This window comes from Artemia sp. Qi Xiang Cuo, chromosome 11, assembly GCF_049724085.1.
Source record: "Artemia sp. Qi Xiang Cuo chromosome 11, ASM4972408v1, whole genome shotgun sequence".
Taxonomy (NCBI): Eukaryota; Metazoa; Arthropoda; class Branchiopoda; order Anostraca; family Artemiidae; genus Artemia; species Artemia sp. Qi Xiang Cuo.
In genome coordinates this window covers 3,942,900-3,958,633 of record NC_142804.1, presented here as the reverse complement: position 1 = coordinate 3,958,633, position 15,734 = coordinate 3,942,900, and the positions used below count along the sequence as shown (strand labels likewise).

The 15,734-nt window shown below is 40.5% G+C and overlaps 1 protein-coding gene across 1 annotated transcript; it reads right to left on the bottom strand.

Moving 5' to 3' along the window:
- Window positions 1-13,364: 13,364 nt before the first annotated feature.
- On the bottom strand, window positions 13,365-14,660 carry LOC148946544 (uncharacterized). Its single transcript, XM_089097142.1, has one exon. It carries the CDS (start codon window positions 14,658-14,660, stop codon window positions 13,365-13,367), a length of 1,296 nt encoding a protein of 431 aa, XP_088953268.1.
- Between the last annotated feature and the right edge of the window lie 1,074 nt (window positions 14,661-15,734).

Below are 15,734 nucleotides of genomic sequence, written 5' to 3'. Positions count from 1 at the left end.
CTTTCAAAACTTCATCCATTTTGAACGTAAACACGTAGTGTAATGTCCACTCCCCTTTTGCACACTGAAGGGTGAATAAATTCGTCTTCGCTTTTGACTAGCAGCCATAGGTGTTGTAAAATCAGTGGCGCTGATAAAATCTTCAAATATTGAATCTTATTCTTTTTTAAATGGTGTTGGAGGAGGACTATATTCTCTTAGTTTCTTTAGAATTTGCTTATTGCCAATAAGACTTTTAGGAAAGTTTGATACACACAGAAAGGTGTATAGATTATCATCAAAGGATAAGAGTCCTTTACGATTCGTCACCATATCACAAATTAAATCAACTACATTATAACTTTTTCCTTGAATTATAATTTGTGTTCCTGTGCTATTGACTTGAAGTTAATTACCAGTTTTCAGCACAAGATAACATAATGCTCTTTTACTTTGTTCATGAGATTAGAAAGTCACAATGTTTTCAATATTCGATACCCGCGACTTCATGTCCGTCTCCTTTGATTGCAGTGCTGTTAAATCTTGAGGAGAAGTTTCCTGTTTAGGGGGACTTGCGGTGAGTCTCTCACGAGAAGGTTTATCTTTGTCCACACGTCGCAATCCATCTTGAAGTAAAAGCAGTTTTTTGTCATCGGCAATATTCTCATCGTTAATGAATTTGCTTAGATTGTCTTCAAAATGTTCGATGGGCGAGAGGACAAGTTCAAATGGTGTCAATTTATAGGGTTTTGCCATTCTCACTAGAGAAAACTGTTTACAAGTCCTGCAATTATCGGTAGTAAAAGTGTGAAAAAGCTACCGCCTGCTTGAAGGAGCCGTGGTGTTTTAAATTTTTTTCCCATGTTTTTAAAATCCCACGCGCGTACAGTGGAACGATGTTTGTTTGTCTGTTGTCTAACACCTTCTGGCAGTTGAACATTGCCCTCAGTTATAAATTTAAACAAAGTTCAGATATTAGATTAATGAAATCATTGTCAACCCTATGTTTGAGTATAGCCTTCCTAAGCAATGGTTTTGAAGTGCTTAAAACGGAAAACAGATGTCGTTGTTCGTGTAGTTTCTTCAGTGTCATAATGGCGACTAATAGTCTTTTCTACTGTTCACGGGAAGATATATTGTAATTTCATTGTTGAAAATGTCGGTGACTACACGTAGATCCTCGGGCGTGCTCTGATTAAGATCCAGCAAAATGTAACCGTAGGGATTGCTATTCGCCTGAGTGTACGCTGAAAACAGAATTTTCGGGGCGCGGGGTTCTATCTGCTTATTGATATTTTTGCGCGCGCTAGAATCACTCACGACTCGATAGATAATATAGACAGTGCAATTCAAAGCAAGGGCTCGCATACATTTTCTCTGATGACACATATTAATTAGAACTATTGTATTGGTCATGTGCTCATGGTGGGATTGAACAGTGAAAAATTGCAGCATTTCATGTGAGAATTATTAACTGAATTCAACAAAACAGTAAATAATCGGCCACGAGTTTGGTTCAGTACTATTGAAAACATCAAGTCCCCTTAGGAATTGTATTGGTATGGTTGTGTCAATAGCTTCTATTTTATCATAGGACTCCTTCCATATACTATAGCAATCGTATATTTTTTTCGGTTTCTACACAACAATTTTAACACAAATTCTAAGGAGTTGAGTTACCGGTGCTGTTGTTACTGACAGGGAGGGATCACACCAACATGATCTGAATGACGGTTGTAATTGTTTTATGCTGCTGTTGACAACAGCTGGTCTGTATCTAACTCTCTATCGAATGTGTACACAAACTAAGTAGTAATTTCCCCATGGATCCATCTATTCAAGAACAACAAAAACAATATTTCATGGTAGCATTTATTTCGGCACTGCATGAAAACAATTATTTGCCGTCAACATGAACAATGATAAAAATAACACTTGTTCAACAAGAACAATTGACAAAATTTCATGGTGGTCAAAATGAAAACTCTATTTGTTCAACATGAACTGCAATGATAGCACTTTATAAATAAGCACTTATTGTCTTTAAACACTTTTCTGTACAACACTTTATGTACAATAAAAAACACTTTTTGTCTTTAAAGAATTTAGTCCATCTACAGCACTTTTTTTTTGTACAACGCTGTTCTGTATAACATCTTTGTACAACACTTTTCTGTACAACACTTTTTGTCTTTAAACACTTTTCTGTACAACACTTTATTTACAACAATAAAAAATACACTTGGAAAATGAACTAGCACAGTTGAACATTACGGTGAATTTAAAAATGGGGTCCCCCCCCCCCCCCGGGGACCGCGGGGCCAAAGGCCGGCCGGCCGCGGGCGGGACCCCCCCCCCTGGGCGGCCGCGGGAAGGGACCCCCCCCTCCCCCCGGGAGCGGTGGTTGAAAAACAATAGTTGTCGTCCCTGCTACATGTTAGGGGTTGGGGTAGGTGGGATGGCGGTTAGTGATTGGGTTAGATGAGGGAGAGATAAGGTGGTTAGATTGTCAGAGTAGGTAGATTTATCCAGACCAAGTTGATTGCGATAGTCTATGCATTCAACTCGGTCTGAAATACGGTAGTGGCCGTGTGGTAGAACACTCACACCATTCTCGAGCACATAGACCTTGTCGGATATACACGACATTGCATTCTTTTCCACTCTCACAGTATAATTTCTATACTGTAGAGAGCGAATTGCAGCAAGCACTTGTGCTCTCGGCACTAGGCTACTTTCTACACAGTCTCTGTACACGCTCATGTTAAAATTGCTCTTTACAAAATGTGTAGGCACCCCTTTACACGCCTTCTTTTCATCCCCACTATGAGTTTCAACGCACTAAACTTTGGGGCCCGGGAACACCCCCCTGGATATCAAATCACTCCCCGTCTCTGATTTTAATTTTAATAGTTGGTTGGGGGCTTGACGTTTCACCAGCTCGGGGTAGAGCGATGGATTCCAGTTGGTGAAATCCATCCGCGAGCTGATGTGCGCCCCCTTTTCTAAATCACCCAATAAATCTTCAGTCCCATTTACCTTTAACAGCAGAGAATCTGTATCACCATAGTAAACTTGAACCTCCCCCTCCTATGACCAGTGCACCTTGCACACATTGTAAAAAAACGACAACATGAGGTTCTTGTAAATTTCCAGTACTGAACTGCCGCCTACAATAGTCTTTTTAATTACCACATTTCGCTTTTTCCTGTGTAGAAGAACCTTGCCAGCCTATATGCTCGTGAATGATGTACAATTGTGGTCGTCACTAATTCTTACAAACTCTAGAGGGTCAGTCAAAACATCACAGCAAGATCTGTTACGTACACTCTCGCACATATTGAGAAACGCTGAATTTAGAATGAGCTTATACATTTCCTTCTCTACCTTTGAATTTGCCTTAGAGAGGTTATCAACAAAGGTGTCGATAAACTTTTTCAAATATGGTTTCTGATTTAACTGCAGGACCCTGTGTGTTTTGGTGATCTTGAAACCCTTGCTCACCATCCAGTGCAAAAGCACATGGTGAACAATGATATTCTCCTTAGGGTCCAAATCAGCAATCAGTTTCTGTTTAGAGGGAGTCCAGTGCATCCCCATATCCTCAACCAATGATCGATTGTAGGGGCTCAGCGAGTCCCTGCTCACTGGTCGAATGATACAGGGAAAGACAACATCTTTGACTGAATCGTGAAGCGCCAGCTGAATGTGACCATCAACTTCAAAGAACCATCCTTGTGGCCCGTTGTCCTCGACGATGGTAATTTCGGGGAACTCACAAGTATTCTCAAGCCATTGATAGTTCCCACACGGCACAGAGTAGTTCGACATTGCCGAGGGGTACAATGAGTTCATGTCCAAGAACACTGCATTTGACTTTGCACCGGTGCTTTGTCCGCTCGGATCGGTTGATAAGACGCGGTCCCCATGAAAAACGTACCCTCCCCTCATTGAACGCTCTACAAAAAGGTGCTGGTCTACATCCGTGATTAGGCCTATTTCCCCCCTGCTAATTTTTAAAATTAAATCCATTACTAAATGGGGTGTTGAAAAATAATAACCTATATCTAACCCGAACTCTGAATAGATCTGGTCTGTGTTCTTACAGACTATATCCAACAAAGTTAGAACGTCACTGGCCAAGTACAGTCTACAATAATCCAACCCATTTTTACAATCCACCTTGTACCACACATTCTTGGCAAACTCATACTCATTGGCTGTGAATTAACTGTTGGTCAGTGAATTGTAAAAAGCTTCAATTGGAGGTAGTTTCTCCTCACTTAAGCGTGCGCCAGAACAGTAATAATCGTATGCGTATATACCTTTGCAGGTCAGCAGGTCATACATTTCACTGTCTGGAAAGTGCTGTTTAAGCCAGGGAAAGCTATCAAAATTGTCGCTTTTTTGCACTTGAATCAATTGACTCAATGCCTTGGCGAAAAAACTAAAGGAATCTAAAAACCTGATTTTATTCCAGCACAAACGCTCATTATCAACTGCCTGCCATTTCAGTTCGAGAAGCAACAACTTCTCGGCCGATTTGGGAATAATGTTGTAGATAAATGAACTATTTACCCATGGAAAATCTACTCCCCCTCCCTCCCTGTGCATACGTGCCAGTGCCGGTAAAATAAATTTTAAATCATAATTGGAATTATGAATAAAAACAGGGATAAAAAACTGTTGGCTAACATTTAAATTACACGATTGATGCGCAACCCCCTAAAATTACTACCCCCGAGGATATTTCCTGCCACAAATGGTCATGATCTCTGACTTTCCCCCTCCCCCCACGTTTCCCGTTAGTCCCCTTATCCACCTCTGCAAACACCCCCTTACATCCCCCACAGATTTTTTGATTTTTAATAGCAAGACGATCCTCAGCAGACAACACCATTGTAGAATGCGTATTTCTCAAACAAGAAATAGCGCCATTAGCCGTGTAAATTTGTTTAGTCAATGCCTTGACCATGAACTCATTCTCATCTAATGTTTCTACTATTTTTAACAACCGCATGGTGCTAGATCTATCTCGGTGCGCGTGGGCACAGGACACTGCAATAACCTGATGTTCCTTGACTCGGTTTGGATATTGTGCGTTATTCATTTCCACCAGCTTAGCTTCACAATCCAAAGATATTTTGTCGCACTGGAGAAGGGCGTTCTGGAAATTTTTGAAACGTAAAATGGCCCTATCCCCCGAAACCATTTCCACTGTCTGATGTCCATGCCGGCTACAATACCTCATATGATCCCATAGTTTTATATCACATAAGAAATCTAGATAGGTATGTTGGACAGTAGAAACATTCCCCCCTATGCTTACCATCCCCCAGAACTCTACTAATGTCAGTGATAGGGTTAAAATGACCGATTGCATTCGGTTGACTAGGTGACGTGTAAAGCAACCAAACCCAGAGTTTAACCAAATCAACTGAGGGACCCCTTACGGGGAATACCACCCCCTTCTTTTTTAAACGAACCCCATCTTCAAATTCAGTTTCGTATTGTACCACAGTAACGCCAATATTTAAGTGGGCATTAGCCCTTTCAAAAATATCAATGGATCGAAGCGTTACTGGGTATTTTCTTTCTAAACAAGAAAAATCTACAACTTGGAAAACGGACCCTTCCTTCCCATGTACAGCCCATATGTCTCAATTCTTCTTAGTAGCGTCCTGAGCTAGAGGCTCGTATGCCGAGATGAGGAAAGCATATCGGAAACACTTTTGATCTGTTTCAAAACAGATCTGCTGGACACCTTGACAACCCTCTAAATCTGGATTATAATTTAAAACTGTACCCGTGTCCCCATGCCCCCCTCTTAAAATAAAATCTTTCTTAAATTTACAAATATTAACACTTAAATTTTCAATAAATAAAACTACTGAGCCACTACCGTTTTCATTAAAGTTCTCAAGATGCGTTATAATTTGATCGACCCAATCTAAGAAAGCACCATCAAAATTTTCTAAATTCGAATAAACCAAACGCATCTCGGAATGTATAAAATGATAGTAAACTTCACTTTTCCCCTCATTCAAATAGAAAACTTTTAGAACAATGGAAACCTTAATTGAATCCCTCCCCAACCATTGAATCTGGTTCTCCAGAAGTGCACAACTTTTGTCTACATATTAATGCACACACTCTACAGGATCAAAAAAAAATTTTCACCCCATTAGTGAATTAAAGGGATCCCCAAACGTTGCAGTGAAAACAACTATATTATTTAAAAGTCTGTTGGATAACTGAAAATCGTGGAAAGGTTTATCCTCCTCCCCCTCTTGTAGAGGACCCCCTCATACCAGCGGGCAATTAAAAAATGGTGCAAGATCCACTTCGTATAATCAAATTTTTTTCGTGTTGGGAAAGTATGTTGGAGGGTCCACTTGTTAATACGCTGGAAAAACGGATAAAAAATTACAATGGGTTTGACTCCAGTATCCCTGTTCAACAGTGGTATAATATAAAATAGTTAAAAAATCATCTAAAAACTCGTCAATATTAAAAGGTACTTCAATGCTATCGTCCCATAGTGAATTGTCTTGAAACTCCAGTGGCGGTGTTAGAATTGGTTCTTCCTCTTCTTCACTTGACGGAGAGTAGGGGACCAATGCAATCTATAAATGAAAAAATAGCTTATTTTCAGTGTTCAAATCAGCCCTACTGTTTTTAAAATTTGGATTATTATTGCTTAATAACATTTGGTTAATTCAACTGAAAGAAAATCCAACTTAATATAAGATAAATACAATCTAAAATGCCACTTGACATAGAAGGCGACAATTTGGTCGTTTATTTTCAAAGTGCTAAAAAAAATTTTTTTTTTCGCGGTACGGGCCCGCATCGCTTCTTGTGGCGCTCCAACATGGCGCGTTTCGGGGCCCGCATTAGGTCCTAAAAGGCTTCTCGGGCCTATGTTGCTTCTCTTACCTGTGGCAGGTCCCCCGACGCGCTTTTTAATCGTGGCGCATCCCTGTGTAAATCCTCTTATACGTGTCACATCCCCCGGCGCTTCCCCACCCTTGCCCCCACAGCAGTCCTAGGACTTACCGGCTCCACAGCTCCCCATCCTTTACGAAAGGCTCCAAAAAAGTTGAAATATTTGCTTAGACTGCATAAGTCCAAGTTTCTCTCTAATTCCAGTCTACAGGTTCGGTGAACTCCGATGTTCCAATTTCCAATTCAGTGTTCCGATTTCCAAGACCGAACTTCAGACGAGAAAACAGTACAATTAAATGCTGTAAACCGTTAACTCAGTATATTGTCAACAATGTTTCCCCATCACTAAAATATTGGTAAGGGTTTGTAAGATTGAAGGCTATTTTAAAATATCCTTGCGTAAATTACGGGATCCATATGTGACAAATAGATAAATGTGAATAATCTCGCAGTTCCTTCTCATAAAACTTTGTGATAATCAATTGTGAAAAATATGGGGATTTTGAGTTTCAAATGGTGAACATTAATTGAATTGAAATTACCCATGAAAAATATTCGCTTATGAGATAGCGGCGAAGATATAGGGAGAATGCATAGAAAATAGCAAAGATTAGAAAAAATAGCATTTTGAATTTCAAAGGCAGTGATTATTAATAGAAATTACCTAAAAATATTCACTTATGAAATATCGAAGCGATAGCAAAGATTAGAAAAGAGTGGTTTCTTTGCAAAAAAAAAAAATTACATTTAGATATGTAATATGAGGTTAATATCTCACAGAGATAAGTTTATATTGGGATTGAAAAAGACTAAAAATTGAAAGAAATAGAAATGTAGGAAAAAATGCTTACATTTGCATAATCCCTCTGGACTTGGGCACCCGAAGGACCAGGTAGTGTGTGTTGGAGGGTGGACGGGGCGGCGTCGCTATGTTCTTGCGCGACTGGGCCGGCTATTTCACGATCTTGCATAGATGAGCCGGCAGGGTTCACCATATTATAAGAAGCCGCCTATTCTCTTTTCGGTTTTTGACCGGACTGTATGGTGGTTGCCTCGTCATCTCTGGCTTTCTTGGAAGGAGGGGGCACGCATTTTTCATAATTGGCCTTAAAAAGAAGAGAAAAAATTAGTATCTAAATAATTTGCCCCTTTTTTACAGAAAGAAAGTTATTAACTACAATTTTGTTTAGAAAAGTATTGCATTTAGTAAAGCAAAAAACCCATATTCTCCCCCCCTAAATTTAGGAAAATTAACCCACCCTAAGTCTACCCTCTCATTGAGCTAATCAGGTATTTTATTCAAGCGAAATGCATATCTTACTACCTTTTATTCAAATGTTATAGCTAAAATCACTAAATGACGAAGAAGCAATTAAGGTAAGAAACAATTATCTTTTCTATTTTGCCACTATTAAAAGTGCTAACCCCCTCCCCAGCAAAAAATCCTGGATTCACGCTCCCTCCCGGGAATATAAAAGAAACTTTATCGAAAGAAAGCTTGAAAATAATCTGTTTCTCTTCTCCAAAATAGCACATTGCGTCTGCGCCTAATTATTACAATTGCCTCAAAGTGTTTTAATTTTGACGGAGAAACAGTTCCTTTTGACTTTGGCTGCTGCGTTCGTAAACACAGAGGGAAAAAGAGTGACAGCTAATTATAGGCCTCGCGCCGGAGAGCCTTGTGTCAAACCAGAGCGGGTTAATAACAACAGTGACAGAATTCAATGGTCGCTTTTAGCTAGGATATAGAACACTTAAAATTGCATAAATTTAACGAAATGATAATTATTTCTTTTTGCGAGAGTTTTGTTGGAAAACGATGAGGGGGGGGATGAGGGTTTGAGGGTAAAAGAAAATATTTTATGTATTTAATTTTGACGGAGAAACAGTTCCTTTTGAGTTTGGATGCCGCGTTCGTAAACACATAGGAAAAGGGGTGACAGCTAATTTTAACCTCGCGTATAGCCTTATGTCAAAACCAGGTTAGTTTAATAACAACAGTGACGGAAGTCAATGGTCGCTTTTAGCTAGGATATAGACACTTAAAATTGCATAAATTTAACGAAAGAAAATTATTTCTTTTTGCGAGAATTTTGGATTGTAAAACAATGGGAGATGGGGGGGGGGGTTAGGTTTCGAGGGTAAAAGAATATATTTTATGTTTTCCATTGATTATAATGATGTTTGTATAGTTTGGGGGGGGGTTAGGTTTCGAGGGTAAAAGAATATATTTTATGTTTTCCATTGATTATAATGATGTTTGTATGGTTTGGGGGGGGGTGTTTGGGGTAAAGGAATATATTTACGTTTTAGCTGAATATACTGGAGGATGTCCAAGGAAAATAATTTTATTTGAAAATGTACTAAAACGGAACTTACATGGTAAATTGTAGTTGCCAAGGATTCTAATTCATCAATATTATCCATTTTAGTTGTTTACACGGTGTCAAAATACTTTCTGATAATTTAATCACATTGCATGTCCGTTATATATGAAATCTCAAGGGCGAATTGTTATGTAATGGGGAAAATTATATGTAAGCAGGCCTCTGATTGGCTGAGAAGGAGGATGTATCCGACTCGCTGATTGGCTGAGAAGGAAACACGTGATCTAACTGTTTCCGGGACTGTCATAACATTTGGCTCGAGCAACAACAACAAATACTATTTCTGGACACCATGACATTCGCGATCGATTACGCAATCAAGTTCTCGGAAATTCACTTCCCCCTCGTGTCCTAGATCAATAACATTGTTCCCGTTAGAATTCAATGCGCATGTGCAACCTTCGTTCCGGAGTTATTACACATAGAAACATCAAATAAATCGACCTTGGAAAAAGAGGTCATTGACCGATTACGCAATCATTCTCCCTAGGGAGGCTCTGCCCTTATTTGGGGTGCAAAAAAGTTATAGGTGGCAGCAGGGTGTTCTCGTCGGAGTAGCACCTCCCCTTCTACTAATGCTTTCTATAAAACCTCATATTCCCCCCGGAAATAACTTACAACCTTTCCCTTGGGCTTGTGGGGGTTTGTCATCCTCAAATAAATAATTTCTGTACCTTTCAACTACATTGAACAAAATGGCTATCTCAAATTTTGATTGAATGTGTTCGGGGAAATGGTGGGCGTGAGAGGGGGGTTAGTTTCTCTTTAATCACTTTTGACTATTAAAATGGAAAGGGCACTAGCCCTTTCAATTTCCAATTGAATAAGCCCTTTTTGAAGTTTCTACAACAACGCTTTCTATGAAACCTTATGTGCCCCCATTTCATAACTTGAAACCCCTACCCTGAGGGCTGCAGGGGGTTTATCATCCTTAAACACCTAATTTCCAGAACTTTCAACTACATTGGAAAAATGGCTATCTCAAAATTTTGATTGGATGTCTTTGGGAGAATAGTGGGCGTGAGAGGGGGGTTAGTTGCCCTCCAATCACTATATACTATAAAAAAGGACACTAGCTCTTTCAATTTCCAATAAAACAAGCCCTTTTTGAAGTTTCTACGACAACCCTTTCTATAAAAACCAATGAGCCCCCTTCCGAATTATATACGATCAGTCTTTCTATATAAACTTATGTGCTCTCAGGGCATAATTTACAGCCCTTGCTCTGAGGGTTGCTGGTGGGGGGGGTGGTCATCTTCAAAGACATAATTTATGGACCTTTCAATCACGCTGAACAAAATGCCTATCTCAAAATTTTGATTCGATGCGTTTGGGGAAAGGTGGGCGCGGGAGGACGGTTAGTTGCCCTCCCGCGAAGAAGGGAACTAGCCCTTTCAATTTCCAATCGAGTGAGCTATTTTACGAATTAGCTCTTTTAATACGTTGATCAAAATGGCTATCTCAAATTTTGATTGGAAGTGCTTCGAAAAATGATGGGCGGGGGGGGGGCTCTGATTGCCCTCTGATCACTTTCGACTAATAAAAAGCCACTAGTCCTCTTAATTTCCAATCGAATGAGCCCTTTTTGAAGCTTTTACGACAAAACTTTCTATAAAAACCTTATATGCCCCAAGGGCATAACTTCGACCCTTGTCCTGAGGGCTATTGGGGGGGGGGGTCTTGCTCAAATTTCTAGACCTTTCAACTACGTTAAAACCATGGATATATCAAATTGTTGATCGGAAATGTTTGAGGAAATGATGGGTGTGTGGCGGGGGGGGGGGGGGGGTAATTCTCCCTCCTGTTACGTTCGAAAATTAAAAAGGACAATAGGCCTCTCAATTTCCAAAAAAATATTCCTTCTGGAAGTTTTTACGACAACGCTATTCTATAAAAACCTTTTATTCCCCCAGGGCATAACTTACAACCTTAGCACTGAAGGTTAGAGGGGTCGTCATACTCTAAGATATAATTTTCGGACCCTTCAACTACCTTCAACAAAATGTCAAAAGGTTGATCGGACGTGTTTGGGGAAATGATGGGCATGAGGGGGGGGATATTCGTCCTCCAATTTCAGTTCTAAATTCCAGAACTTTCAACTACGTTGAACAAAATGGCTATCTGAAATTTTTTATTGGATTTGTTTGGGGGAATGGTGGGCATGAGAGTGGGCTTAGTTACCGTCCAATTACTTTTTACTATTAGAAAGGGCACTCGTCCTTTTAATTTTCAACTGAATTAACCCTATTTGTAGTTTATACGACAACAATATCTATAAAAGCCTCATATGCCCCCAGGGCATAACCTATATCCCTTGCTCTGGGGGCTCTGGGGGGTTTGTCATCCTCAAATACATAATTTTCGGGGTGTTCGTCCTCCGATTCCAGTTCTAATTTCCAGAAGTTTCAACTACGTTGAACAAAATTGCTATCTCTAAGCTTTGATTGAATGTGTTTTGGGAAATGGTGGGCGTGAGAGGGGGGCGTGAGAGGGTACTAGCCGATTTGAATGTTTGTTGCCCTCAAATCGTTTTCGACTATTAAAAAGGGCAATAGCCCTTTGAATTTCCAATTGCCTTTTTCAAGTTTCTACGACGAAGATTTTAATAAAAACCTTATATGCTCCAAGGGCGTAACTTATAACCCTTGCCCTGAGGGCTGTGGGGGGGTTGTCATCCTCAAAGATCTAATTTCAAGAACTTTCAATTACGTTGAACAGAATGGCTATCTCAAAATTTTGATTGAATGTGTTTGGGGAATGGTGGGCGTGAGAGGGGAGTTAATTACTCTCCAATCACTTTTGACCATTAAAAAGGGCACTAGCCCTTTCAATTTCCAATCAAATGAGCCGTTTTTGAAGTTTCTACAACAAAAAGTTCTATAAAAACCTTATATGCCCCCAGGGCATATCTTACAACCCTTGCCCTGAGGACTCCGAGAGGGTTAACATCCTCAAAGACATAATTTCCAGGACTTTCAACTACGTCGAACAAAATGGATATTTCAAAATTTTGATTGGATATGTTTGGGGGAATGGTGGGCGTGAGAGAGGGGCTAGAATCAGAATCATTTATTAACATAAAAGCTTTCGTAGTCAGGGTTTAAACCCCGACTAAATCGCGCTATTATTTACAAAGTAAACAAAGACACAAAAAAATTAATACACATGTCACTTATTGTAGACAGTAACATAAAAAGGCACAAACGAATTGCTGAAGCGATTAGTGCGGCACTTGGGCTGGGCTAGCCTTGTTGCTTTTGATCTTGTAGTTTCTTTTTTTGTCAGCATTGGGGGTAATATATTTCTGTGTTTATCACTTGTCAGAAGAAACTGGCCAAATTTACAGATAAGTTGAAAACGGCGATCGTGGAGTGACGGCAAATTTAGTTGAGACAGTGCTTATTCGTAATCGGTGTACTGATCAGACAGTATGGCCTTCACCGCTCTTTTCTGGACTGATTCGAGTACTTCGCTCATATAGGCAGTGTTCTGAACCTGTGGACCCCATACAGGGCACGCATACTCTAATATCGGGCAAATATATTTCATGTAGGCTGTTTTCAATTGCGGCACTGAAAAACCAAATCTTCGCATCAGTAAAAGGGGACGCATGGCACAGTTCGCCTTTTTTACTACCTCTTAAACGTGGAGGTTAAAAGAACAGTCAACGCCGAAAGTAACACCAAGTACAACTACCAACTATGCATATTAGCATGATCGAGGGGGGAACTGAAAATCCCTTGTGAGAGGGTTAAATCTAAGAATTTTGGTGTTTGTTTTATGGAGTTGGACGCTTTTTTCAGAATACTGGCCTCTAAAATAGATGATAAATAATTCACTGAACTGGGGAATGGTTTGAGACTTCTCAATGAGGTATTTTAAGAGGGTGGAAAGGTCGTCTACAAATTTGAACCATTCGTCAAAATCGGCCAGGACAAAGTTGATCACTGCCAAGAACAACAAGGCAGCGATTTTAGTTCCTTGTGGGACACCACACGTAAGCTCAGACCATTCCAAACCAGTATCACCTGGGTAGAGACCATATACACTCTATAGTTGGTCGTGTAAGAAATCTATTATTAATAAGAGGATATGTCTGCAAGCTCCCATAACCTTCAGATTGTTCACTGCAGTATAATGGCGTATCAAGTCGAAGGCTTTTCTATAGTAGGCTAGAAGGAGATCTACAATTGTGCCTCCTTGGTCAAGCCATTCAACAATAAGGTGATACAGACACACAAGATAAACAGTTGTACTACTACCTTTCAAGCACCCGTATTGGTATGGATCAAGAGAGCCCTGGACTTGTGACATACGTTCACGATATATAAATGATTCCGCTACCTTAGAGAGGTTCGGAACTATCGAAATTGGGCGGAGTTGGTCGCAAGATTTCGGGTTTTTCACTTTTGGAATGACGCGCACATAAGCTCTCTTCCAAACACTGGGGAACACTTGTTCGCGAAAACACTGGTTAATAATAGAGCTTAGTGGCTTTGCAAGAAAGATGGAAAACTCGCGTAACAACTTGACAGGGAGTTCACCAGGGTAAGACGCACAGTTTACTTTCAGTTTCTGAAGTTCCTTAAAGACGGCATATTCAGATACTTCACATATCTCATCAGTCCCGGTGCCAGCAATGATATTCTCAATTTGTGAGTTTGTGATTGATGGGTATGTGGTGCATATGCCGGAGAAAAAATTGTTCACTTCAGTAGCTGATGTCAGTGTGCCGTCATCTTTGAGTAGTCTCGGTTCCTTTGGCGTTGATTTCTCTGCAAGGGTTTTGACCGAGGAGTGCCATTTGTGAGGGTCAGTGTGCAGTAATGGCGTTATTTTCTCATTTACATACTGTTTTTGGGCTAGTCTGTTTAACTTCACAATTCTGTTGCGCAAACTGGCTGCAGCCGCTTGATCTCCAGCTTTGTGGAGACTACAGCGAGTTTTTATCATCTGCTTGAGTTCGCGGGTGATCCATGGTTTGTCAGTGTCACAAACTGTAATAACTTTTATTGGAAAAAAATCGTGGAACTTTTCCAACAGAAGGCTGTTCAGTTTGCTGATTTTGACATTAATGTCGGCCTCTGCACAAATGTCCTCAAAATCGTAAGTACCAATCCAGCGACCGAATTGAGCTATTGAAGACCTTGTGATGGGCCGAATTGTGGTTTTTGTTCGTTTCGGTCGTGGGATACTTGCTTGTGCTTCCCAGAAAATTATAAAATGGTCAGAATTCTTAAGGGGACCTAGAGATCGGGGAGCGTTATAAAGTTCTGCCAAGTTCATAAAGATCATGTCAAGAGTACTGCCACTTTGGTGAGTCGGAATGTTCACTACTTGTTTCATATCCAAAACGTTTGAGACCCACTGACGATTGGTCTGATTGAAATCGCCAGCAATCACAAACGCAGGGGAAGTGTACTTGTGGCGTATTCTGTCGACGAACACTTGTATGTGTTCAATAAGTTCTTTTCTGTTCCCAGCGCTTTCTGGATAGTACACTGACGCAACTATTAAGCAGGAGAATCTTCACGACAGATGCGCCGGTCTGCACTCCACCCACACAATCTCATGGCTCGAATCATTGGGGCTACTTAACAGTTTTGATGGTAGGTCGTCACGTATATAAAGTCCTACGCCACCTCCGTGACGGTCAATGCCTCGGTCATGTCGAGTGTTGAGGTAGCTTCTGTAACCTTTAATCTGTGCAGTCTCCTCAGTAATGTCCCAACACTCGCTGATAATCGCAATGGGTACGTTATTCTGCTTAATTAACACCTCCAGCTCGTCCCTTTTATTGTTCAAAGATCGAGCGTTACACATTAGCATATTCGGAAGTTTGTATTTTGCTGAGAATTGCTCCGGACGCAAATTTGGAGTAGGTTCCGAAGCACTGCAGTTAACATTCTCTATAAACCAGGGAACAAATAGGGGTGGAGTATAGTGAGGAGGAGTGCAACGAATTATGACGAGGTTAATCGTCCTTGTCAACCTGTCATTTGTCTATCTCCGGCAGCAGATATGCACTAAGAGTCTCACTTGGTGTTTCCTTTTTGCTCCTAGTTTGCCACGGTGGGTTCACTTATTCAAGAAGTCTGATAAGTGAGAGCACTCTGGTGGCTCTAAGTATCCAGCTATCTCAGTGCGCACTGGTGGTTTCTTTAAGAGTCCAAATAGCCACAAGTTACAAAAGGTAGATGGTGCCACTAATAAATCTGGTGATTGAATCTTCATTAGGGCCGGTTTTTCGTATTTAATTTGCATGATGATTGCACTAAGCAAAGTCAGGAACAGCAAGTCTTTGGTTACTTTCACTATCACAGCAGGAATCCGGATAAAAAAAGCACTGGACTAGCTAAACTAAGAAGTCGGAGGCAGCTTTTTCAAAGCACTCTCACCGCCATCTACATCAAGGAAACA

Coding starts and splice junctions, on each gene's coding strand:
- LOC148946544 (XM_089097142.1), bottom strand. CDS start 14,660: ATGAAACAAGTAGTGAACATTCCGACTCACCAAAGTGGCAGTACTCTT.